This window comes from Mustela erminea, chromosome 5 (genome assembly GCF_009829155.1).
Source record: "Mustela erminea isolate mMusErm1 chromosome 5, mMusErm1.Pri, whole genome shotgun sequence".
Taxonomy (NCBI): Eukaryota; Metazoa; Chordata; class Mammalia; order Carnivora; family Mustelidae; genus Mustela; species Mustela erminea.
This window is the reverse complement of record NC_045618.1, coordinates 114,173,705-114,197,965: the sequence shown is the minus strand read 5'-3', so window position 1 is coordinate 114,197,965 and position 24,261 is coordinate 114,173,705. Positions and strand designations below refer to the sequence as shown.

At 49.0% G+C, this 24,261-nt stretch overlaps 1 protein-coding gene across 3 annotated transcripts in view; it reads right to left on the bottom strand.

The window, feature by feature from the left end:
• The window catches only part of PLEKHH1 (pleckstrin homology, MyTH4 and FERM domain containing H1), a 48,976-nt gene extending 24,951 nt beyond the window's left edge, over window positions 1–24,025 (bottom strand). The window contains exons 1-4 of one of the 3 annotated variants that reach the window (XM_032344561.1): window positions 23,733–24,025; window positions 16,192–16,350; window positions 3,274–3,336; window positions 2,294–2,443 (exon numbers count right to left, since the gene is read on the bottom strand). In XM_032344561.1, coding sequence (XP_032200452.1) covers window positions 2,294–2,443; window positions 3,274–3,336; window positions 16,192–16,317 — 339 coding nt within the window. In that variant the 5' untranslated portion in view covers window positions 16,318–16,350; window positions 23,733–24,025. The other 2 variants (XM_032344562.1, XM_032344563.1) reach the window with 2 other exon arrangements.
• Between the last annotated feature and the right edge of the window lie 236 nt (window positions 24,026–24,261).

Genomic DNA, 24,261 nt, shown 5'->3' with positions numbered 1-24,261 from the left:
AGTCTTCCTCAGCGTGATCCATACCCCGAAGCCATGAAGAAAAAGACGATCAAATCTATACCGTCACCATAAATTACTACATGACAAACAAAAGGCCCCCTAAAACCAAAAGACCAACTAGGGGATGATTTACAACACAGATGGCTTACACAAAGAGGGCGAATTTGAAATGAACAAACCAATAAATACATGTGAAAAGAATACGAACAAGAAGTCAACAGAGAAATAAAGGGAAAGGGGCGCCTGGGTGGCTCAGTGGGTTAAAGCCTCTGCCTTCTGAGCCTCTGGCTCAGGTCATGATCCCAGAGTTCTGGGATTGAGTCCCGCATTGGGCTCTCTGCTCGGCAGGGAGCCTGCTTCCCTTCCTCTCTCTCTGCCTGCTTGTGATCTCTGTCAAATAAATAAATAAAATCTTTTCAAAAAAAAAAAAAAAAGAGAAAGAAATAAAGGGAAAGAGAAACCCATGAGAAGTGGTTCAACCTAACTGTGATTTTAAAAATGCACAAAAAAATCAGACATTGTTTCCTCTATCGGACTAACACAATTTAGAAGTTTGATGTTATCCCAAATTGCCAGGGCTGTTGGAAAACAACCCCTGTTCTAGAAACTGGCAAAGCCTTTTTGGGCAGCAATTTGATAATACCTGTCAACGTTTTAAATGTATAGACTGCTGACCCGACAAACCCACGGCTTAGGAATCGTTAGTTGCAGTATTATTTGATCAAGCAAAAAAACTCACAACTGGACATAACCTAGGAGTCCACAAATCCAGGCTTGGCTAAATAAACAAAACGTAAATGGAATGCTTTCCTTTGATACACAAGAAATGTTCACAGGGAATACTGGAAGGACCTTAAGGTTAACCAGCTGAAGGGCTCTGCAAACTGGCCACCATCCAGCCTTCCACCTGGTTCCTCTCCCCCTGCCCCACCTGTTTTTATAAATAAAGTTGTACAGAAACAGAGCCACAGGCATGCGTGTTACTTAAGTATTGTCTAGGGCTACCCTCCTGGTACAATGGGAGAACTGAAGAGTTTCAACAGAGGCCACATGGCCTGCAAAGCCCAAGGTATGTACTCCCTGGCCCTTTACAGAACAGGTCTGCCAACCCCTGCCCTCGTCTGATACCCTCTGTATAACGGAGGCCCAGAGGGTGACGTGGCTTGCCTCCATCAGCGTAGGGAGCACAGCTGGGACTAAGGCTAGGTCTACTGACTTGTAGAACAGCATTCTTTCTATTCTGACCTTTTATTATTGGAAAACAATTTTTTTTTTGATCCAGGCTTCAGCAGGAATCATTTTGCCACGAATCCCCAGATGTGGCCACTTCTATGAAGCACTCGAAAATGCGGTACCTCCAAAGTCAATGAATAACTGATTAGAGATTTCACGGGTCAACGTCATATTTCCCCACGACTTCTCAGGAACACACGCTGGGTGCCCCTGAGTATACAAAGGCCCATCGCACCATGGACACGTTCAGTGACTGGTGATGAATGATTACAAGTTTGCCCATGATGGTGGGGAGATACTCCCAGGACCAGCTGGCACCTCATGGAGAATTCACACAGAAAATTAACAGTCATCTGGCCACACTGACGTGGTTTATGGGAAATGATGGTGCTCTGGTGCCAAGTGGGAAGGTGAGGCCGAGGACAGAGGGAAGGGACAGCAGTGGGAGAAGTTAAGGGAATTGTAAAGGGGAGGAGGCTGGGCATAGGGAACTGGCAGAGTGATGATTCAGAAAACCTTTCCGGAGCAAAGGGGCTAACGAAGCTGGAATGCTAGGCATGGCCTCTCCTGGGCACACGAGTATGCCTACTCAGGTTCATTGAGAAACTCTAGCCAACCAGCTGACCAAGGCTCACGGTCCAGCTCTGTGCCGCTCTGATACTATGCAGGCAGGGCCCAAGGCCAGGGTGGAGAAGGACGGGCTCTCCTTACCAAACCCAACCTCATGTCTGATACTATACACAGATTACCTGAATTTACTCTCTGGACAGCCCCGGGGTGTATGATGACCCCTAGTTTACAGCTGTGTAAATGGGAATCCGTGACTTACCTGCCCACAGCCAGAGAGCAGCAGGTGCTCGTGGGTAGGGTGGGGGTGGGGTGGGAGGTGTCAAACCCAGATCAGTCGGCCTCCATGGTCCTCTCCCCATTATGTCCCCTGCCTGCCTTCTAACAGTTCAATCTCTGAAAGAACAGTCACATGAGGGAGGGGCCCCCACCAGCAGAGGAAACCTGTTCTGTTGCAGGGGGCAATGGTGCTGAGTGGGGCGTCGGCCCTTACCTGCTTCTCCAGCTGTGCCTCCAGCTGGCTGATGAGCTCATCTTTACCCCGCATGGCTTTCAGCAGGTCCTGGTACTTCCGGTGCAGGCTGCCTGCTGTGTCCACGTTCTTCAGATTGGACAGTTTCACCTTCTCCTCCATTACACCCACCTTCAAAGTACCATCGTCACGCAGGGTTAGCACGTGTGTGTGAAATGGCCACTAACCTGCCCCGGGACCCTCCCCAGGCAGAGCCCTCATGACAACAGGGGGACCAGTTAACTCTGGGACCATTTAGTAAGCCTCACGTGGGCAAACTAAGGACATGAGGAAGAAACCGCTGGGTACTTGGCCATGTCACTCTGGGGGCCTCAACAGGGACAAGCTGGGCAGGACAAACTGCTTCGAGCTCCCCATGGCCGAGACGGCTGTTGCTCACTGAAAGTCCCTGTGCTTCTCACCCTGCCCCAGCCCTCTCGTGGCTAGATGGCCATGGAATTCCCTCCAGCCCATGGGTCCGAAGGGAGTGACTCATCATGTCTGGACTGAGGTATTTAAGAGCTCTCTCCCTGCCACGGCAACCAAGGAGGCCGCCTGTTCCAGAGGGTCCAGGCGGAAGATGGAGAGCTCCGTCAGCCTCCATCCCCAAGTCCCTGTGGGAAGCAGAATCCCCAGCTAACTCTGGACGGAGATGCACCACGACAGAGAACTGGATAGGATAAACTGCTGAGATCCGTTACCTTAGCATAACTTGGCCTATGTGGACGAACCCAGCCACCTGCTCTCGCGCTAACCCTTACCCAAAGACTCCGTGCCCAAAGAGCGCTCCAGGCACCTGAATTATCTGTTCAGAAGAACAGACACGTGACTGCTGGTTTTCCTTGTCCCCGTGAGGAGCTGGTGAGGGTGACGAGTATGTGTGTGTGTGTCCCTGGGAAGGATCAAGGAAGGCCAACAGCCGTTTCTGCGGCACAGTCTCGCCCGTCCCCCGCCCCAGTTACCTGGGTCTCGGCGTTCTCTGCCCTCTGCTCTGCCTCCAGCAGCCTCTGCTCCAGCTCCTGCATCTGCTCGACCAGAGAGCAAGGACAAATATCAGTGCGGTGTCCCCACCACGACCATGGCTTCAGGGCCAAGTGAGCAAATTGTGTAGACGCTCCACACGGGCCAGGTTTAAACTACTCAACTCAAGGGCGGCACAAGGGTCTCAGGGCAAAGATCTTCATGGCAACCCTCTGCTCCCATATCCCAAATTTAGGGGGCTGGTGAAGAGCCTAGAGCTGCTGTCCTCTCTGCTGAGCGAGCAGAAGCCTAGCTCTGTCTCCCATGCGTGGCGTACCCAGGAGGGCAGCAGGAACGTTCTTCATGAGGCAACGCTACCCTCAGCCCTCAGTCTTGTCAGCACCACGTCCCAGGCAGGGCCCTGCCACTGCTCGTCACGTGCCTGGCACGGAACACGCTCCCACGTGAGCCGCCACGCCTGCAGTAAGAGAATGTTCCTTCCCACCCAAGGACGGCTCACTGGAGGGGGACAAGTATTAATCCCTTATCAAGGACATCTCTGACTACAGCTGGCCAAGCTAAGGGATGAGCGTTCTTACCCATGGAGGCTCCTGAGGGACCAGCTCTAAGCTAAAGGCTAAGTCGATGCTCACGAGCCCACAGGACACCCCCACAGCTTCACAAGCTCCCCGTGACGAGTGTGGGCTGGACCACTGCTCTCACCCTCCCTGGCTCAGGGGCCACACGCTGCCCCGTGGACATTACCACGCCAAGGCAGTCACATGCCCAACTCTCCTGTCAAGAGCCACCTGCTTCCATGTGCCACAGCCCGGTCGGTCACCTGCTCCCAGCCCTACCCTGCCCTGCCCCAGGGGGCATTATACACACACACGAGGGGCAAAACGGCCCAACTTGTCCTCCATGAGGCTGGACGGGTCTCCCCTTCCCAGGTCCAGTCCAGCCTCACCCACCTCCTCTCTACAGATCAGGCCTTTTCTCCTGCTACTCAACCTTCTCTTTTTGGCCTGGATCTTGGTTTGAAACCTACCAGCAAAACTGAATCCCTTCTTTCTTTCCCAATCTCTCATCTGCTCAACCGCAATTCTGCCTGCCCTTCTTGATTCAAGCACGCAGGAGAAGGAGCCCCCCAGCCTGGTGCTGGGCAGTGAAAGGAGGGTTCTCTGGGAGGAGGGCACGCCAGAGAACCTGGGACAGCTCTTTTCAAAGGCCAGCCTTTTCTCACCCACTTTTTCCTCCTTCTTGGGGCTGGGGAAATACAGGTGCTTTGGCACACATTCCCTATGACAGGATCTGAGGATCCCAGGGAAAACTCGAGATTTACAACTCATGGGGCAAAAATGCCCCTTGGGCTCCCAGTAGACAGGACCACCGCTGAGGGGCATTCATGTTCTCAGGCCAAGGCTGCCTGCAGCTCTTCTCTCCTTCCTCTCAACTCAAGCCTGAGATCGAGCCTCTCAACTCAAGCCTGAGAGGGTGGGGTGGCGCCGGCCAGACACGGACATCCGTTAGAGCCAGATGGCCTTCCCCAAGTCAAACAGCCGTGGAGCCTGCGCTACAGAATTCCCTGAACGTCAAACAGCTACACAGAAGATAAGAGCTTAGCATCAGCTGGTATTATGGGGACAGGGCTGGCTTCCCAGAGCAACAAGAATTCGGTGTAGCTAGAGGGGGATGCAGGCTGACACACAGCGACGGCCCCCGGTGACCAGGTTAGTACTATGACTGGGCCAATCAGGTTCTCTGTCCCCAGGAATCTGACACCTGGGATTGACAGACCAGAGACAAGAACTAGGGGACTGCATGGGAGATCGTGCACAAACTTCACCAAGTCACAATTGTTAGCTCCTTCCTCCCGTTCTGTGAGCGGCCCTAGGATCCTCCAAATGAATTCCATTTGCTTAAGCTAGTCAGAGTTGGAGTTTGGGCCCACCTCAGAACCATCACTAATACAGCTGCTGGGAGCATTTACATTTCTTAAATAAGACTTACTTATTTGAGAGAGAGAGAGCGAGAGAGTACGTGAACAAGCAGGAGGGGCAGAATGAGAGGGAGAAAGAAGCTCAAACAGACTCCATGCTCAGCACAGAGCCTGATGTGGGGCTCCATCTCCTGACCCTGAGATTATGACCTGAGCCAAAACCAAGAGTTGGACGCTTAACCGACTGTATCGCCCAGGCGCCGCAGAAGCATTTAATTTTTTAAGAATACAGTGAGGGGGACCTGGCTGGCTCAGCTGGGACAGCATCTCACTCTTGATCTTCGAGTCATGAGTTTGAGCCCCACGCTGGGTATAAAGGTTACTTAAGTAATAAAATAAAATAAATACAAACACAATGAAATACAGAATAGGAAGATTTTGGATTCCTGACAAGTTTCCCTAGATGAACCTTCAGCTGGACCATTCAGATGCAACATCTCTGTAGCTCAGAAGACATAAGATTCCCACAGGAAATGATCACTCATATTCATAACCCTTCTTGAATATCAGACAACTGTTTGATAGACACAGCTATCAAAAGAGCCTCGGCACACGAGGCTCTTAAATGAGTGGCCCCGGCACTGGCCATGGTGACCGGGGGCCACCGCTGTGTGTCAGTCTACATCCCCCTCTAGCTACACAGTTCAAACTCCTTTAATAGAAAAACTTGTCTTTACATTCTATGGATGGAGAAACCAAGGTAGAGTGAAGAAGAGAATTGTATTTGAGTTCTACTGCCCAGCTGGGCATCCCCACTTGGACCAAGAGCAGTCAACGACACTGGTGAGGGCTGGAAATCACCCTGGTATTGACCACACAGTGAGCATGTTTTTTCCCACTGAGATGATCTATTATTAGACATCCCTTTAAAGAACACTAACCACAAAAGCCAAACTATGGAACAAGCCCAGATGTCCATCAGCAGATGAATGGATAAAGGTTACACACACACACAGGAATATTACACAGCTATCAAAAAATAAAATCTTGCCATTTGCAATAACGTGGATGGAACTAGAGGGTATTATGCTATGTGAAGTCAGTCAATCAGAGAAAGATAATTATCATAGGATCTCACTCCTACGTGGTATTTAAGAAACAAGGCAGAGGATCATAGGGGAAGAGAAGAAAAAAAAAAAACAAGATGAAATCAAAGAGGGAGACAAACCATAAGAGACTCTTAATCATGGGAAACAAACTGAGGGTTGCTAGAGGGGAGCGGGGGTAGAGAGACGGGGTAACTGAGTGATGGACACTAGGGAGGGTATGTGTTGTAATTATATAATACAAGGTATTATGTAAGACTGATGAATCACAGACCTATACCTCTGGAACAAATAGTATGTCATATGTTGATTAAAAAAATAACAAAGTACGCTATCACTGAAGCAAATGCAATGGAAGGCACCTTCCACAGAGCCTGGGGTCTTCTCCCAGCTTGGGCAGGCGGCCGCAGGGTCCCCATATTCCTACCGATCCTACAGCTGTTCTTATCTTCCCGGCAGGGACACTCAAAACTCAAAGCATTTTGTATTTGCCTTTACGCTGGAGTATTTTTTTTCCTCGAAAACTAATTTCTGAACACTGAAAACATTCTGAACATCTGGAACGTTTTTAAGAGAAGAGTGTAACGACCATCCACGTATCCCTCACTACTGTCCAACGATTACCGACATCCTGCCATCCTTGTTTGAAGAGTATTTTTAACACCATCTCTCCCTCTGTCGTAATGAACGTACACTTCCTCCATGGCCCAGGAGTACTCCAGGTTTTCGAGAAAAACTCCAGAGTTTTCGAACTTCATTTAACACCAGCATCAATAGTTCTCACGAGGGCAGACCGCTCCTTACACCACATCCGGGGCCACCCCTGCTCTGGGTTCTGTTTCTCCCTCTCAGTGGGTTCCCTAGAGCCCTGTCCTCAGCTGTCCTCAGCTGTCTGTGGGCCTGGGGTGATGGGCTGGCCCAGGAGGTGTCGGGTTCAGACAGGTGACTCTGAGGCGGCTCCGCTCTTACCAGCTGTGACCGGCACACAAGGCTCTTAAATGAGTGGCCCCGGCACTGGCCATGGTGACCTGACAACACGCACTGGGCGCCAACCTGGTGCTCAATCCCTGTGTCCGCAGCTCGTACACTTGTACACTCATGATGCCGTGACACGCAGTGCCCGGGCAGTGGCAGCAGTGGGCACTCTCGGACGCCCGTGAGCTGAATGGTGGTCTGAGCCGAGCTCTGCACCTGCTGGGGCTCAGCCGTTCTGTGAAATGGGGGCTCAGCATTCTTACTGCCGCGATGCCCCCACTGGAGAGACGGGCACAGGGAAGCACTCAGGCTTGAACCTGACTGGCTCTGCCACAGTGTGGCTTTACATAAGTTCCTGAGCTGCTCTGTGCCTCAGTTTCCTCACCAGGGAAAAAAGGGTAACGTGTCTCTACCACCTATGGTTACCGGGAAGAGGACCACGAGGTGCCTCGCATAGAGCTCAGGTGCACAGCGTGGCCCTTATGGTGACTTGACAGCCAGTTACTTGCTGGTTTTTCAGAGACAGAGATGACACGGAGGACCAGGGAGACCCATTTGTCCGGGGTTCCCCTGTTGTCCCATGATAATTACTAACAGGGCCTTCTTTTCTCTTTCCAGAGCATCCTGGGTTAGATGATAAATTATACAGCCATTCCATGAATCATCCACCTACAGCAAGAGCGGCTTCAAGCCTGAGGCTGCCAACTCTAGCCTCTGGGGCATCTTGCAAGACCTCACGTGTTAGGGGTATGTAGCTGACACATAGAGAACTCCACAGGGCCACTGGCGTGTGTCTGGCACCGGCTTAAACACTCCACACGTGTCGACTCACTGAATGTTCATCCCACTGGGAAGGAGCACGTACTACTATTAGCCCTCTGTACAGATCAGAAACAGACGGCGGTGGGCTGGGAAACCTCACTAACAGGCCATGTGGGAGAGAGGCAGAGCCAGGGTTCAAACTCGGGAGGACTGGCTCCAGAGTCTATGGCACCATTAGCCGCGGGGTCTCTCACATCCAGATCTCGCATGTCACATAAAAACAGATTCCACATATAATCCCTGGCTTCCAGCTTCCCTCGAAAACTCAGAAGATCTGGCCATGCTAGGGTTCCACTTTCTTTTTTTTTTTTAAATTTAAATATTTTATTTATTTGACAGACAGAGATCACAAGTAGGCAGAGAAGCAGGCAGAGAGAGAGGAGGAAGCAGGCTCCCTGCTGAGCAGAGCCTGACTCGAGGCTCGATCCCAGGACCCTAGGATCATGACTTGAGCCGAAGGCAGAGGCTTTAACCCACTGAGCCACCCAGGCGTCCCTAGGGTTCCACTTTCTTACAGCGATAACTGGCTCCCTCCTCTAGCTCCAGCCCGTTCCCCTGATTCTTCCCAGGACCACCCGTCTCACTTGTGTAAGTGACCTGCCCATGTGTGAGCAGCAGCCCCCAATCTGGGCTATTAAATGGTTCTAACTCGGAGCACCTGGGTGGCTCAGTGGGTTAAAGCCTCTGCCTTCGGCTCAGGTCATGATCTCAGGATTCTGGGATCGAGCCCCGCATCAGGCTCTCTGCTCAGCGGGGAGCCTGCTTCCCCCTCCTCTCTCTCTGCCTGCCTCTCTGCCTACTTGTGATCTCTGTCAAATAAATAAATAAAATCTTTAAAAAAAAAATGGTTTTAACTCTGTTATCAAAGCCCATGCCATTCAACATTTTTTGTTTTTTTACTAGATCTTTTGTTTAATTCAAATCCTATGTTTAGTCCTAAATATTTAAAATACAGCACCATGGGGCTGCCCTGGTATCTGACTATAGAAAAGGAAGGAGTGAAGGGGCTCTGAGTCTTCTCTGTGGGTCCACTGCTCCTCCGGGGCACCTGGGGCTCAAGATGCTGAGAGGCCGTGGAGGGAGTTCGTGCCCGGAGCTCTCACTGTCAGGGATGTAAGGACCCACACGGAGCGTCCTCGAGACAGATTCTGGGGCCTTGCCCACAGACGGTTTTATTGAGCAAGCGTGAGGCACAGACCTGGGAATGCGCTTGGGAAGAAAATCTCGGGTGATCCCGATGTAGGAGGCCCACAGACCACACTCTGGAAAACACTAGACTGGCCACAGGATGCAAAGCATAGCAAAGCTTCTGGGCTACATCGTGGGGCCAGGCCCGTATTGGCAGAGCTTCTCGAATGGCTTCACAGGGGGTACAGAACGCTATCAGTACTGAGGTTCCAGAAAAATACTGCAGTGGACCCTATCAAAAATAGGTAGTTAGGAGAATGGAAAGCCTCTTTCTCTCTCTCTCTCTCTCCCTCTCAACGTGTGTGCACACATGCACAGGTACACACAAGCTCATCCACAGTGAATGAAAGTTCTAGAAGGCATCTGCTCCCAAAGCAAACTGGATCTGTCAGCTAAGGCCAATTCTGTGATGACTTTATGCAGACTTCAACATATTTCCAACTAGTCCTGAGAGCCCTAGTACTCTCCTTTCACAGTTCCTGGCCTTTTCTGAGGTACGCAAGGAAGTGTTTTTCTGGCCTCTGTGTTCCAGCCATACATTGAGAAGCTGAAGGCTCCAGAGAATCGCTGCCTCCGCACAGTCCCTGGCCTGAGGGGGGCGGAGCAACAGTCATTGTTCTTTTGTTTAAGGGGACTGAACCACTTATGTGTTTACAGATACAAAAAAAAAGTCAACCTACACATTTTTGGTATATAAATGTAAACTGGGTTGCTGCATTTCAAAACCTTGGTTGGTGGAACTAGTAAGAATTTCCAGAAAAGAGGGAGTGCACACAATCCTACTGGAAGGCGCCTTGGGAAAAAGCCGCTTCAGTGAAAAATATTCAAGCTAAAACATGAGGGATGTTGGGGCGCCTGGGTGGCTCAGTCATTAAGCGTCAGCCTTCGGCTTGGGTCATGGTCCCAGGGTCCCGGGATTGAGCTCCGCACTGGGCTTCCTGCTCTGCGGGGAGCCTGCTTCTCTCTCCCACTCCCCCTAACTGTTCCCTCTCTTGCAGTGTCTCTCTCTGTCAAATAAATAAAGTCTTAAAAAAATAATAATAAAAATTAAACATGAGGGATGTTTCATTACATTACTTCTTTTCAGTAAATCCACTCAAACCCCTTTTGGGAGCAGAGAGAGATAAATACATAAAAAGCTTAAAACATGCGTTAGTTCTAATACTGAGGCCGTGTGTTCATCATGGCCATTCCTACTGTGGACGGCTCCTCTGCGCAGTTACTACACTCCCACTTTTCTGATGGGATGACTGAAGCACAAGTTTAGCAAGAACGAGAAAAAAAAAATCCCAGGGACTTTCATACCATCTATAGATCCTCCTAGAACAGTATCAAGTTTTAAATTGATCTGCAGCCTTTGTGACTTCTTCAGCAGAGCAAGGAAGAGAGCAGGGCGGGGGGTAGGGGGGGCGGGATGGATGGACAGACGGACAGACGGACAGATGGACGGGACAACGGTGGGGGAGGATCCCAGGGAGCAGAGCTAGATGTGAACTCTCCGGCATCAGCCACCCCCCCCCCCCCGACTCCTGTCCTGGACAGAAAGTGCACCCTCAGTTCATCTGGCTCCACAGTGCGTGGTCCTGGCAGCCTGGGTGTCCATGGCAACGGCACACCAGGCCTGGTATGGTGCACCAGCAGAGAAAAGTCTAACACTGTTTCCCCTCCCCTGCCCTTCCTTGCCCTTAGGTGAGGTAACCTCGATCGATGTCTTTTCTTTCAGAAAAATTTGCTTTTTAGCACAGATCATTCCACATCCCAAACAGCAATTCTGCAAGAGGGAGGCTGTAGGGTGGGGAAGGAGGAAGGGCACGTTTCCAAGACTTCATAGCCCATGGGCAGGATCTGATCCCAGGAAGGGCCGCTCCCCGGGGAAGCACCCAGGCTTGGCCTGCCCTGCACCGCAGGCAGCCATGAGGGAGCGGCCATCAGCCAGCCAGGTGGTGCAATCCCCACGGGCTGTGGCCGAGTGAGAGGGCTGGCCAGAGGGACCCAGAGAGCTGACCTGGCTTAGCCGGTATAGGTGGGTACTGGTGATGATTAACTAGTAAGTTCTAGGAGCAGCGACGGAGACCCGACCTGGGCATGGCCCCAGTACCAGCTCTCCTGAGAAACCTGAGTCATCTCCTCCCGTGATCTGAAACTTACCTTGACGCATGGGGGAAAATCTTTAAGTGAACTGTTGAACCTGTCCTGTGGGTTTGGGGATGATTGCAGGTGACAGGCCCAGCCCTGACATTGAGCAACGTGGTGTTTATGGCTTTTAAGGTTTCCTGCCAAGAGGTCTGGTGTTGGGCTACTGTCCTGGTACTCTTCCTCAATTCTCCCAGCCTATGATCCCTAGTCAAGATGTCTTTCTCTATTCTCATCCCTGGCACCCCAGCCTCTTCTGCCCTGTGTCTACACGCTTCCCCTTTCTTTACCCAAGTCACAGTCTTTTCGTGGGAGGGCATTCCAGCTACATGACAATCAAAGGCAGCCTGGAAGAGGAGATGGGGCCACTCTTACAAAAGTTCAACCTACTTACGCCCAAGAGGTTGTGGAGGGAGAAAGTGTGTTTACTGATGTGTTTAAGGACCCTGGGGAACAAGGGAGGAAGGCACTGTAAGACATTTTTTTATTATGAAATATTTCAGGCAACACATGGAGAATAATATTTTAAAACACGTATCCACCATTCAGCTTTATCAGATCTTACTTTCTGTTGTCTCTGCTTCTGACTTAAGAAATGGGCCACTACAGAGAGGCGAAGGCCCCAGTCTACTCTTGGATTTCATTTCTAGCATCAACCCCAGGCTTGGTTGTGTTTATATTTTATCTCATTTGCATAGACCCCTAATCAACAGATAGACTGTCCTGTAGGTTTTAAAACTTCATATAAGCCAAATTGTTCTCTACACGTCCTCCGGATCTTTTTTGGTCAGTGCTGGTGTTTGAGATTTAAGCACGTAGCTCACCCAATTCATTCTACCTGCAATGTAGCATTCCATCCTACAAATACCCTCAGTATGTTTATCCAGATGTTTAGGATATTTCCAAATTTCCAAATTTTCATAGAGCAACACTATATTCTTGTACGTGACAAGACATTCTTATATAAGTCTCCTATGACTGATACATTTGGATTTATTTCTCCTGTCGCATTTTCAGCCTTCTATTTACTCCTTTTTTTTTTTTTTTTTTTAATACTCTTGTTTTTCCTTCCTGGTCTAGATTTAGTAGACTTTATTCTATTTCCCTACTCTACTGATTTGAAAGTTATAGACTCTATTTCTACTTATCATCATCATTCTAGACTTAAATTCCAGGCTAGTGACTCCTCCTTGATCCCCAGGATCTGTTTTCCTCTTCTTTCTCACACAAAATAAAGCCTCCAACTTTGGAAGGCAGCTATGCTCACCACTATACCACCAACGCAAGCCTCCAACTTTGAACAGAGCACATCATTATCCAGAATAATGACTCTACTTTCCAATCTTCCCTGCACCTGGGAACGACCATGAGAATAAATTTTGGCCAATGGGATACGAGCAGAAGCGATGAATGGAAGCTCCAGGTCATACACGTAAAGGGAAGAGGCCGGAATGTGGCCATCATGGGAACCCTCTTCAACCATGCAGCAGACATCACCCCAGGACTATACTGCTCATGTCGGCAAGGTTACACGAGAAGGAGATAAACAGCTGGGGTTTTAAGCCGTCATGTTTTTGGGTTCTTTCTTATGGCAGCCACCCTACAATCTAGCTAATACGGTCAGCAGATTTTTAAGAAATGCATACTGCCCAGTTTCGTTATGCTGCACAAGTCTGAGGCTGCACAACCTTCATCAAGTTGGGGAATTTTTACACCATTATCTCTCCAAGTAATGTCTCTCCTTCATCCTGTCCTCCACTTCAGGTACCTTATAGGATCTTGTCATCCAAGCATCCAGGTCTCAGCCTCTGGGCCTTTCTCTCTCTGTGCTGCATTCCGGATGGTTTCTTGCATTGGCCCATCTTCCCACTCTATAAGCTCATCTCCATGGTGCCTCATTGGATGTTTAATTCAACCGTTGAACATTTAATTGCAGTGAAGACATCTTTTGTTTCCAGCAGTTCTATTTGGTTCTTCTTCCAGTCTACCTGATCTTTTTGGATAGTGTCTTGCTCTTGTCTCACATGCTCAATCATTTCATTACCTCTTCAATAATTTTGAACTCATTTATTTTATGGTGTCTTGCCAACAGTTCCTTATTCCAAATTCTTGTGGGATCTAGTTGTGTCTGCAGACTCTAACTCAGGACAGATTATTTTCTCAAGCATTTAGTCATTTCGGATCATATATGCATCTTTACTATGCGTTTACTATGAGATAACATGAGGATCCTGTGTGATTTGGGTTGAGGTCTTGTTTCTCCAGAGAGGTTCTCTGTCTGTTCCTACGAGGTCTCCAATGGGTATCACTGGCCCAGAACTCAGGGTTCTTAATTCACACAAAGAGTATAAATTCTAATGCTAAGCCAGTACCATCATCACACTTTCCAGGAATACTTTTCTTTGGCTTTCTTTGTTTTTTTCTGCCCCGAGCCTTGGCTAAGAAGCTGTTCAGTCATCTCCCTGTGTTGGCAGATGATTTTCTTTTCCTTGTCTACCTTTTAACTTAGAGCAAAAAACTTTGATAGTCCTCACTTTACAGTAAAAGTTTCAGTTTAAGCTCCAGCTTCCAAAGGGCCAGACCTCATCTCTATCTCCACAGATTAAACCCCAAACCTCTCATCACTACAGGGAGGCCAGTCACACAGCCCATCCTACTGAGCTGCCCAAGCTGAGTACCACTTGGGTTTTCCCTCTTTGTTTTTCATAGTGGTCTTTTTTTTAAAGGTTATTTTGTGGTCCCTATCACTAGGAACAGAAGATTTTTTCCTCTGAGATGTGTTTTAAACCAGCTGGGAGACTCTTACTTACCCTCTCCTCCCCTCCCACACCTTCCCCAGTAACCTATCCTAAGGCAAGGTTCTCAAACTTTATGAAACTAATTTCTGGGAGCTTGTTAAACATGCACATTATGAGTGGCACCCCCAGGAGATTTGGACCAGGAGGACTGGGCGAGGGGGCATCCAGGAATGTACAAGCTTAATAAGCACTCCATGTTTCTGGCATGGGTGGCCCCAGGACCACCCTTTGAGAACCACTATTTAAGGCTGGCTTCCCTTCTCCCAAAGTGGCCTAATTCTACCCTTTCTCTTAGTACCTGAACCACGGCCACAGGAACACAGCCGGTCTCTGTTTTGCAAAGCCTGAACTTGGAGACAGCAGTGCCAACAGACCCAAAGTTCACAAGTTCTTATTCAGGCTGAACCAGTGCTACTATCCTCGGCAGTGGAAATGCAGAGGTAATGTCAATAAGTTGTCTTCCTAAATGCCAGCTTGTGGAGCTATCAGTAAAACTGGCCATTTCCTCAGGCTTTACTAATCAGAATTGGAAATTCCTTGGAGAGGGGTGGACTGAGTTTTACTTTTGCCATATGAAAGAAAGGGTTGGCTACACAGATGGATGATGCAAACAAAACTAGAAGAGAGCTGATTCAATTAATATACAATTAATATATTATATTATGATATATTATATATAATATATAATTATATATATAATATATAATTTTTTTCCCTTTAGTACAGGTCTCTACTCTCCTAGGTTATACTCCAAAGTGTTTCTGAAAGTCAGCTATTTAGAATGCATCTTCCCAGAGAAATATTACAAATGATGGTCAGTTTCCCAGACCAGACCACCCAAGCCTATAAAGATAATAATCATTCCCGTTTAAGACCTATTCCATGGGGCGCCTGGGTGGCTCAGTGGGTTAAGCCGCTGCCTTTGGCTCGGGTCATGATCTCAGGGTCCTGGGATCAAGCCCCGCATCAGGCTCTCTGCTCCGCGGAAAGCCTGTTTCCTCCTCTCTCTCTGCCTGCCTCCCTGCATACTTGTGATCTCTCTCTGTCAAATAAATACATAAAAATAAAAAAAAAAAAATAAGACCTATTCCATGCCAGAACCTTTATATATGTGACCTGACACAATTCTCAAAATAACTGCAAGGCAGACATTTGTGTACCTGCCTGGCTGTCACACAGCCAGTAAGTTGCAGGTAGTACTGGCTCCAAAACCTGTGTCCTCACCTCCAGGAAACCAGGCTGCCATCCACAGCTCCTATGCTTAATAGAGGGTGACAGCAGGGTGTGGCTTTCCCCTCTTCTACCCTAAGAAGATTACAAAAAAACTCCTCCCTCTTCCTTTCCCACACTGAAGAAGAAATATTAAGGGAATAATAGAACCTCCACTATAGCCACTGTTGTCCCAAGAGGTTATGGAGGGCCGAGAAGATTTCTATCACTTCTCTGGAGCAGGAGAGAATGCAAGACGACAGCTTAGTAAGCTGCTCTGATTTTGGACTTAAAAAAAAAAGTACCCCGGGTTGCATTTTGCAGGTGTGCAAAGTATCTCATTAAAAGTTCACCTTTCTGCAATGAGTAGTAAATAAGCCCTAGGGATATAATACACAGTATGGTGAATATAGGCAATAATGTTGCATTATAATCATCAAATTTGCTAGGAAACTGGAACTTCATTATTCCAACCACTAAAAAGAAATAACAATTACATAACAGGATAGAAATACTAATTACCACTACAAAGGCAACCTTATTATAATATACAAATGTATCAGATTAATATGTGGTATACCTTAAATTATATAATGTTACATGTCAAATATACTTCAATTAAAAATTAATTAATACTTCAAAAAAAGAAGCAGTAGCAGAAAGTTCACCTTCCCCAACTCTCCTTCTCTAACTCTGGCCCTGTCTGACATTGACCTCTGCAGGGAGGTTGGTTAGCTCTCCAGGACTCACCTTGTCAGCAAGCAGCTCCCTGATCTTGCTGGCCTGCAGGCGGAACCGGAAGAGCTGGGTTTCCAGGGCCAGGCAGCGCTTCTGCCAGTCCACGCTGGCATGGGTCTCCACCTTGAGTTCCGCCATGATGGAGTCAACTTCTGGCTATTCCAGGGATGCCTGGGAACCAGTACAGCAAGAGGAGAAGATAAGGAAGTGTGTGAGGAGGAGGGCGGAGAAAACAGAGCTGGGGAGGTGACTGAGTCATTTGCACAGCCACTTTTCTTGGCTCAGTGTGTCCCATTCCATCGTAAGCTAGCTAAGCAAACTCAGGGAATCACAAAGTCTGAGAAACTGTAAGGCGAACCTCGTCTCATTTTTATTTAAAGATTTTATTTATTTATTTGTCAGAGAGAGCGAGAGAGACACCAGAGCACAAACAGGGGAGCAGCAGGCGAGGAAGAAACAGGACCCTGGGATCATGACCTGAGTCTAACTTAAGGCAGACACTTAACCAGATGAGCCACCCAGGCATCCCCCTGGTCAGTAGAAAGTAGGGCCTCATTTGTTTTTCATTCAATTATCCATTTAACAAAAATGTATCCATGCAACAAATACTTATTTTTTAAAAGATTTTATTTATTTGACAGAGAAAGAGTGAGAGCAAGAGAGTGCACAAGCAAGGGGAGCCGAAGGCAGAAGGAAAGGGGAAGCAGGCTTCCCGCTGAGCAGGGAGCCCCATATGGGGCTGGATCCCAGGACCTTGAGATCATATACATATAAATGACTTAAATGTGAAATGATATAATGTCTGGGATATGTGCTTTAAAACACTTCATAGTAGGGGGCTAGCAGTGGTTTGGGGAGGAGATACATGAAATAAGATTTATCAAATTGCTGGTAAGTTTTGAAGTTAGGTGATGGGCATCTGGAGTTCTTTATACTGGTTTCTCTGCTTGAATGAATGCCTAGAATTTTCCGTAATAAAAATTTAGTTTTTTGGTTTTTTTGTTTTTTTTTTTTAATTCCTTTTCCCTTCTTCAGGAGCCACATGACCTGGGAAAACCCAGTCGCCTCCTGCACTGCTGCTAACACAACCCTGGTGACCAGTGAGCCTGTCCTCCATAGGTTAACCGCCTCACATTTCACTTCTTTTTTTAATCTTCTTTCTTCCCTTCCTCCCTCCCTTCCCCCTCCATCCTTCCTTCTTCCAACTATCACATTTGACTTTTGTAAGTATCTTTTTACCATAGTACAAATAGCTATCATTTATTTATCATGTGTGGCTTCTTTAATCCTCATGACAATACATAAGACAAGGTACGGGCATTGTCCACACTTACGCAGGAGGTCACTGAGGAATTATTAAGCTACACAGAGAGTTCTAGAGCTAGTCAGTAGTGGGGCTGGGATTCTTTTTTTTTTTTTTTTTTAAGATTTTATTTATTTATTTGACAGACAGAGATCACAAGCAGGCAGAGAGAGAGAGAGAGGAGGAAGCAGGCTCCCCGCAGAGCAGAGAGCCCGATGCGGGACTTGATCCCAGGACCCTGGGATCATGACCTGAGCCGAAGGCAGAGGCTTTAACCCACTGAGCCACCCAGGCGCCCCGGGGCTGGGATTCTTGTTCCAAAGTCCCTACTCTGAGCAACTGTGCTTTTTACCCATCTAAAAACTGGAAAGAATTCTGATTTTACAAAGAGTGAACTGGATTGTGAAGAATGAGAAAAATATTTTATGGGATCTTGCAGCATCCTGGGCAATAAGGTGAACCTATATTCAAGGTTTTCCAGGGCATCCTGGTCTCACACATTCTGACACCATAACCTCCATAAGCGTAGACATGTATCATGTGTCCTGACTTTTCATTTAAAATACAGGGCCAGTGGACCTGTAGAGAAGCCCCACAAGTATACATTGACGGGTCTAGGGTCTAAGTCTTCGGGTTCTGGGCAGCTCAGAATGCTAGACATGTGACCTCAGTCCTGCTCCCCGGGGACTGTCCTGCTGAACAATCCCGACATTGTGATCTCCCAGCAATTCCCACCTCAAAAGACTGGGACCGACTGGAACGGGCAGGAAGACAAAAGACAAAAACAAAACATGACCTTCTCTGAGCTAAGATCGCAGCTGAAAAGACAAAACAGAACCTTGTGGGGCCTCCAGAGAAGGCCAGGAGGCCTCATGGTGTTTGATTTGCTTTGTCCTTCAAAGGGATTTTGCTTTTCCTCATATTTAAAAAAAAAATAAAAGTGTGGCAGATCTGAAAGTAGGACCTGGAAGTCTTGCAGCCTAGCTTAGGGCTAAGAATCAGCGGTAACAACACCCAGGTAAAACCAAGGGGTAGGGGAAACTTAATCCTTGCGTGCCACTGAAAGGTTTGGTGAATTTTAATTCCCTCTTAACTGGCTGTCAAAGCTGCAGCTCTGATTCCATGGGGACAGTGGACAAAATCTCCAGGAGCTCTGGAAATAAAAGACATCACTGTCCTCTGCCTAGCCCTGAGAGTTGAAATTATACCCAACCTGCAGGGAGTCCTGTCCCAATCAAGCAGCTTATGACATCACACTTCTGAACAGATCAAGTGCTCTGCTGAAGCCTCTCCCTCGCCCTGGGAATGTGGTAAGGGGGCTGGACCTGTGCTAGGCGTGCCTCAGCATGTGAGAAGAGCTATGGGCTTTCAAGAGGGAACTGGAGCAAGGGGCCTGCTGCCAAGCACGTGCCCCAGAGGCTCTTCCAACAGAAGTAGGTGGTTGCCGCAGCAGCTATAAAACATTAAAGGTTAAGGCAAAATACCACTACGTTGAACTTCACCTGCTAAGTCACCTTGCACTTGTACCTCCAGTAAAGATGTGCAAAGATGAACAGAAAATAATTTACAGAATGGCTAACTTTTCAAAGCACCATGAAGGCGTGATTTCTCTCCGTATCCTCTCAGTATCCCTGTGATGTAGGACAAGAAATATTATTCACAAAGAACAGATGAGAAATCCTATCACATCTGTGACTTGAGACACGGAGCTAAGGAGAATCAGAGTGGGGCCAAGAATCCCGATCTCCCAACACACAGACCATCCTCTTTCTATGCACATGCTTCAGTGGCGGTGGTGGAGTCTCATGGCTAGCCTAACACAACACAATGGCAAAACAGATGGGACAGAAATGAGAGAAGGGACAAAACCCAATACAACTGTTCATTTTTTATTCTGGAAAGCTTCATATATATACAAGAACTAGGGAGAACAGTACAGTGAGTCCCCATGGGCCCTCCCCCCCAAGCTACAAGGATCAGCTCCTAGTCACTCTTGTGAAACCCACTTCTCTTGATTTCTTCTAGTGCCCAGAGCGCTAAACTGTTTAGCAGGTGACAAATGACCGCACAGCCTGAGGCCCTGCTTTGGAACTCCCTAAGTCCTCCGGCATCCTGGAATGACGTAGCCAGGGAGGGTGGTGGAGAATGCCTCAGAGGCAGGAGCTGTGTGCTGGAAGGGTGATGAAGAGGCCACAGGGAGTCGTTAGGTGACCTCAGACTCTGGGCCAGTATCAGAGAAAACACAGACTTGACCTGGGATGACTTTGGCAAGCGTAGGGATTTGACCAGAAATTGACAAGATGCTGAGATTAAATATAATTCAACCAACTTTTTTGTGAAGTGATTCCTACATGCAAAGTCAGGAACATAAAGATGAATAAAGATCTCATGGTTTGCAAGGCTCAGGTCAACAACAGTGTATATCCTGGAACTTTCCTATAAAGAGAACAAGCCAATACAAGACCTTAAACGGAAGAGGTCAGAGGTCACTGCAGGAGGCTTCCCTAGGGAACATGGACTCTGTTCTGGGTACAGTTTCCACTGGGCTCTCCCGTGTCCCCTCACTACGGTTCACTACCTGAGTGTGAGCACCTTTTGTGATTTCCACTCACTAGTGATGGGCCACCACCATCTTCTAATAGTGCTACACTAGGCTGACCACCTGTCCAACTGTGGGAAGGGAAGAGCTTTGTGGCCCCTTTCTGAGGATGGAGCTGGGGGTGGGTGAGTGGACACAGGGCACATCTGCCCACACCTTGTCATATGATCAAGCCAAAAATATGCATTTTACTCTTGGGGGCTGAGTGGCACATTTCACAATGTTGGAAGAGACAGGAAAAGGTGAGCAAGTTCCAGCCTTTGGGGATCTAAATACCAGAGGGGACCAGGACAAACAGGAATAGCATCCTTTAAGAACAAAACCAGTACAGAGGAACAGCAGAGTGTAGTAGTTAAGATTCCCCCTTCCAGCGCCAAGCAAGCCTGGGTTTGAGTACTGGCTCTGGCCCTTAATCTTGTGACCTTAAACCATCTGCTTAACCTCTCTGAGCCTCAGCACCATTTTGAAATTGAGAGCAATGATATTTGAAAAGGAGGGCAATAATATTAGGTTCAATCACATGAAGTTATCAACATTTAACCATTCTTTTGACCTTCAAGAATGGCAAGGGGCGCCTGGGTGGCTCAGTGGGTTAAGCTGCTGCCTTCGGCTCAGGTCATGATCTCAGGGTCCTGGGATCGAGCCCCACATCGGGCTCTCTGCTCAGCAGGGAGCCTGCTTCCCTTCCTCTGTCTCTGCCTGCCTCTCTGCCTACTTGTGATCTCTCACTGTCAAATAAATAAATAAAATATTAAAAAAAAAAAAAAAAGAATGGCAAGTTCAGGGGCATTTGGGTAATTTAGTCGGTTAAGCGTCTGACTCTTGGATTCCACTCAGGTCATGATCTCATGGGTTGTGAGACTGAGCCCCACAACCATCTGGGCTCTGCTCTCATCTGAGCTTCTCGCCCTCTGCCCCTCCCCCCACATGCATTTGAGAGAGAGGCTCCCTCTCTCTCAAATGAATAAACAAATAAATAAATCTTTTTTTTAAATGGCAATTTAAAAATTTTTAAATTTTTAAATAAATACTAGGTTTCTTTATTTATTTATTGAGAATTATGGGAGATATTACAGAAGCTGGGCACTCAATGATAGCTTCATTCACAATGAAAAGGCAAACCACCAGTGTGGACATACTAGGAAGATGTGGCCCACAGATGTGTTCACTACCAGATCTGCCTCAGAAAGATCAAGGGATCTTTAAAAATTCTTTTCTTTCTTTCTTTTTTTTTTTTTTTAAGATTTAATTTATTTATTTGACACAGAGAGAGAGACAGAGAGAGAGGGAACACAAGTAGGGGGAGTGGGAGAGGGAGAAGCAGGCTTCCCACTGAGCAGGAGCCTGATGCCGGGCTTGATCCCAGGACCCTGGTATCATGACCTGAGCCAAAGGCAGATGCTTAAGGACTGAGCCACCCAGGCACACCATTATCTCTTTATTTTTGAATACTGAACAAAAGAGTGTAAGTTACAAATGCTTCCTCCCACCCCTGTACCTCAGCCACAGTTTTCCCCAGAGGCAACTGTTTACGGGGTTTTACGTCTTTCAGAGATATCCAGTGCAGACAGAAGCATTCATACATATGTTGCAAGCACATACACAAACACAAATGGTGTTTACACATATACACTGTACTTCACCTATAACCGAATTCCTGTATCTGCATACACACCTGACCCGTCTCCCCTCCATGCTTTTTTTTAAAAAATTATTTATTTATTTATTTGACACAGAGAGAGAGAGAGAGAGAGAGAGAGAGAGAGAGAGAGAAAGATCACAAGCAGGCAGAGAGGCAGGCGGGGTGGGGGTGGGGAAGCAGGCCCCCCGCTGAGCAGAGTCCAATGTGGGCCTCTATCCCAGGACCCTGAGATCATGACCTGAGCCGTAATCAGAGGCTTAACCTACTGAGCCACCCAGGCGCTCCTTCCCTCCATGCTTTTTAACAGCTGTGTCGTATTCCGTGGTGTAGTATTACATGATTTTATTTAAGAGTCCCTTACTGACAGACATTTGGGTTGTTTGAAACCTTCTGCTAAAACAAACAATGCTGCAACAAACATATGTCATTTCACATGCCTCAGAGTGTAGTTGAAGGATAAAGTCCCAGAAATGGAATTGGAGGGTTAAGCGATACACATTTTTAAATGACCAAATAGTCCAAATCGCTTTCCCCAAGACTACTGGAATTCATACTCTAGCAAGCAATCAGTGCCTATTCCCCCATGGAGGAGGTCAGTTTTGAATTTGCCAGAAGGGAGAGAGAGCTCAGCGGGCTTATCACAGAATGCAGGATGGTGACTCAACCGCCAGCCTGCTAGGACCTCTCCCCGATAAGGAGTGAGGGAATCCTCACACCTTAAACCAGCACGTATAAAGCACTCTTGAAACCATAAGGAGCCCAGAGTTCCCCACATGGATACACAGCCTCGCAGAGAGAAGGCAATAGGAATGAGGAGTGTACCCTGGGGAGCCAAGTAGGGGGTACATGTTTCTTCCCCCTAGCTGCTGACTTCTGAAGAGGGGAGGGGGCACCACGTTTTCTCAACTCAGCTGTCAGTTTGAGACACTGGCGGCCACGTCACCCAGCTCTAAGCAGGTCCCCTCAGGAGCCTATGGGACGGAAGCTGACTGTGGACCCCACATTGGAATTTAGGAGGCTTGGATTGAGTTTTGCCTCTTCCACTTTTTATCTATATGACCTTGGGTAAATCACAATTTTTTCCCGAGTCTGTTTCCTCCATTGTAAAATGGGGATAATAACGTGCAGAAACACTAGAACCGAAGTTCTATAAAGTGTCAGTGACATTACCACACACAGAGTCTGGCAGAGAAGACAGTCCAAAAAGCCTGAGGAAGGAACCCACGACTTTTCCAACGAAACTGTTATTAAAGCGATCTTCCAAGTATAAGTTTTACCTGGAACGAAGGCTCTGTCCAAAAGGGTTTTATTAGATGGACTCACAATAGAAGGTTATAGAGACGCCCTGGCAAGGAGAAACCCAACAGGGAGCGGATTCTACCCCCAAGTGCGGGTCTTCACGGCCTCTGCCACCCCCATTAAGGCTCCCTGGTGACAGAGTCCTCTCTAAGGCTCCTAGGACACAAAGCCCCTGCCTGTCACTCAGTGCCCAACTTGTTTTCTTTTCTGCTTGGCTGACCTGCCTCTAGGAGCTGAGCCTGACCCAGCAGAATCCGTAAAAGAACCGCGGAGAAATCACAGAGGAGATTACCTGAGCCAGGCGGGGAGGCGAGCGGGAGCGGGGACAGCCAGCGAGAGTCCGGGCAAGGCGGAGGAAAGCCTGCAAGTGCGCCCGAGGGCCCTTCCCGGGGGCAACTGGCTCCAGCCGGTCCCAAACTCCCGCTCCTCCGGGGGAAGGCGACTCCTCGCCGCGCGCCGCCGGTCCCCGGTGCCCAACCGCGGAGGCCAGCGCCCCCGGCGCCAGGTGGGAAGGCACCTGCTCCGGATTCGCCCCGCGGCCGGAGAGACCGCGTCCTCTCCGCCCCACTAAAGCCCTCCCGACCGCCTCACAGCCCCCGAGCCCGTCCCTGCCCGCGGGGCGCGCGCGGCCGCTCACCTCCGGCCGGCTCGCCTGCGCTCTCGCCGCCCACCCGGCCCCCCGGCGCCCTCCGCGCGCGGCCGCCGCTGACCTTGCGTCCTTCTAGCCGGACTCCGCGGCAGCCGCCGGGTCTCCGCTCCGCGGCTGCAGGGGTCGCGGGGGGCGGGGCGGGGAGAGGCGAGGCGGGGACAGGGGCCGGGCGGGGTGCCGGCGGGCTGGCCGCACAAAGCCGAGACGGGCCTCGCGGCACCCCATTCAACGTCCGCGCCGCGCCGCGCTCCCTCCTCCCCGCCGGCTCCTTAAAGGCCGAGCGGCGGCGCGGCTCCTCGGGCGGCTCGGGGAGAGGCACAGGAAATGACCTCAGCAGGCTCCAGCCTCCCACCTCTCCGCACCGCTGGGCTCGTCCCTGAAGGCGGCGGGGGTCTCCCGGCTCCGGCCCCGGGCTCTCCGCGAGGCACCGCACCGGCTGCCGCGAAGGGCGGCCGGGTGCCGCGAGACCTGCTTAACCCCCGGGCGGCGTGGGACCCTCGCAGAATGGGGCGCAAGATCAGACCTTCCCCCCGCACCCCCAAAGAGGTTCCAGCATTTGCTGGCAACTTCTGAGAACGGTAACGGCCGGA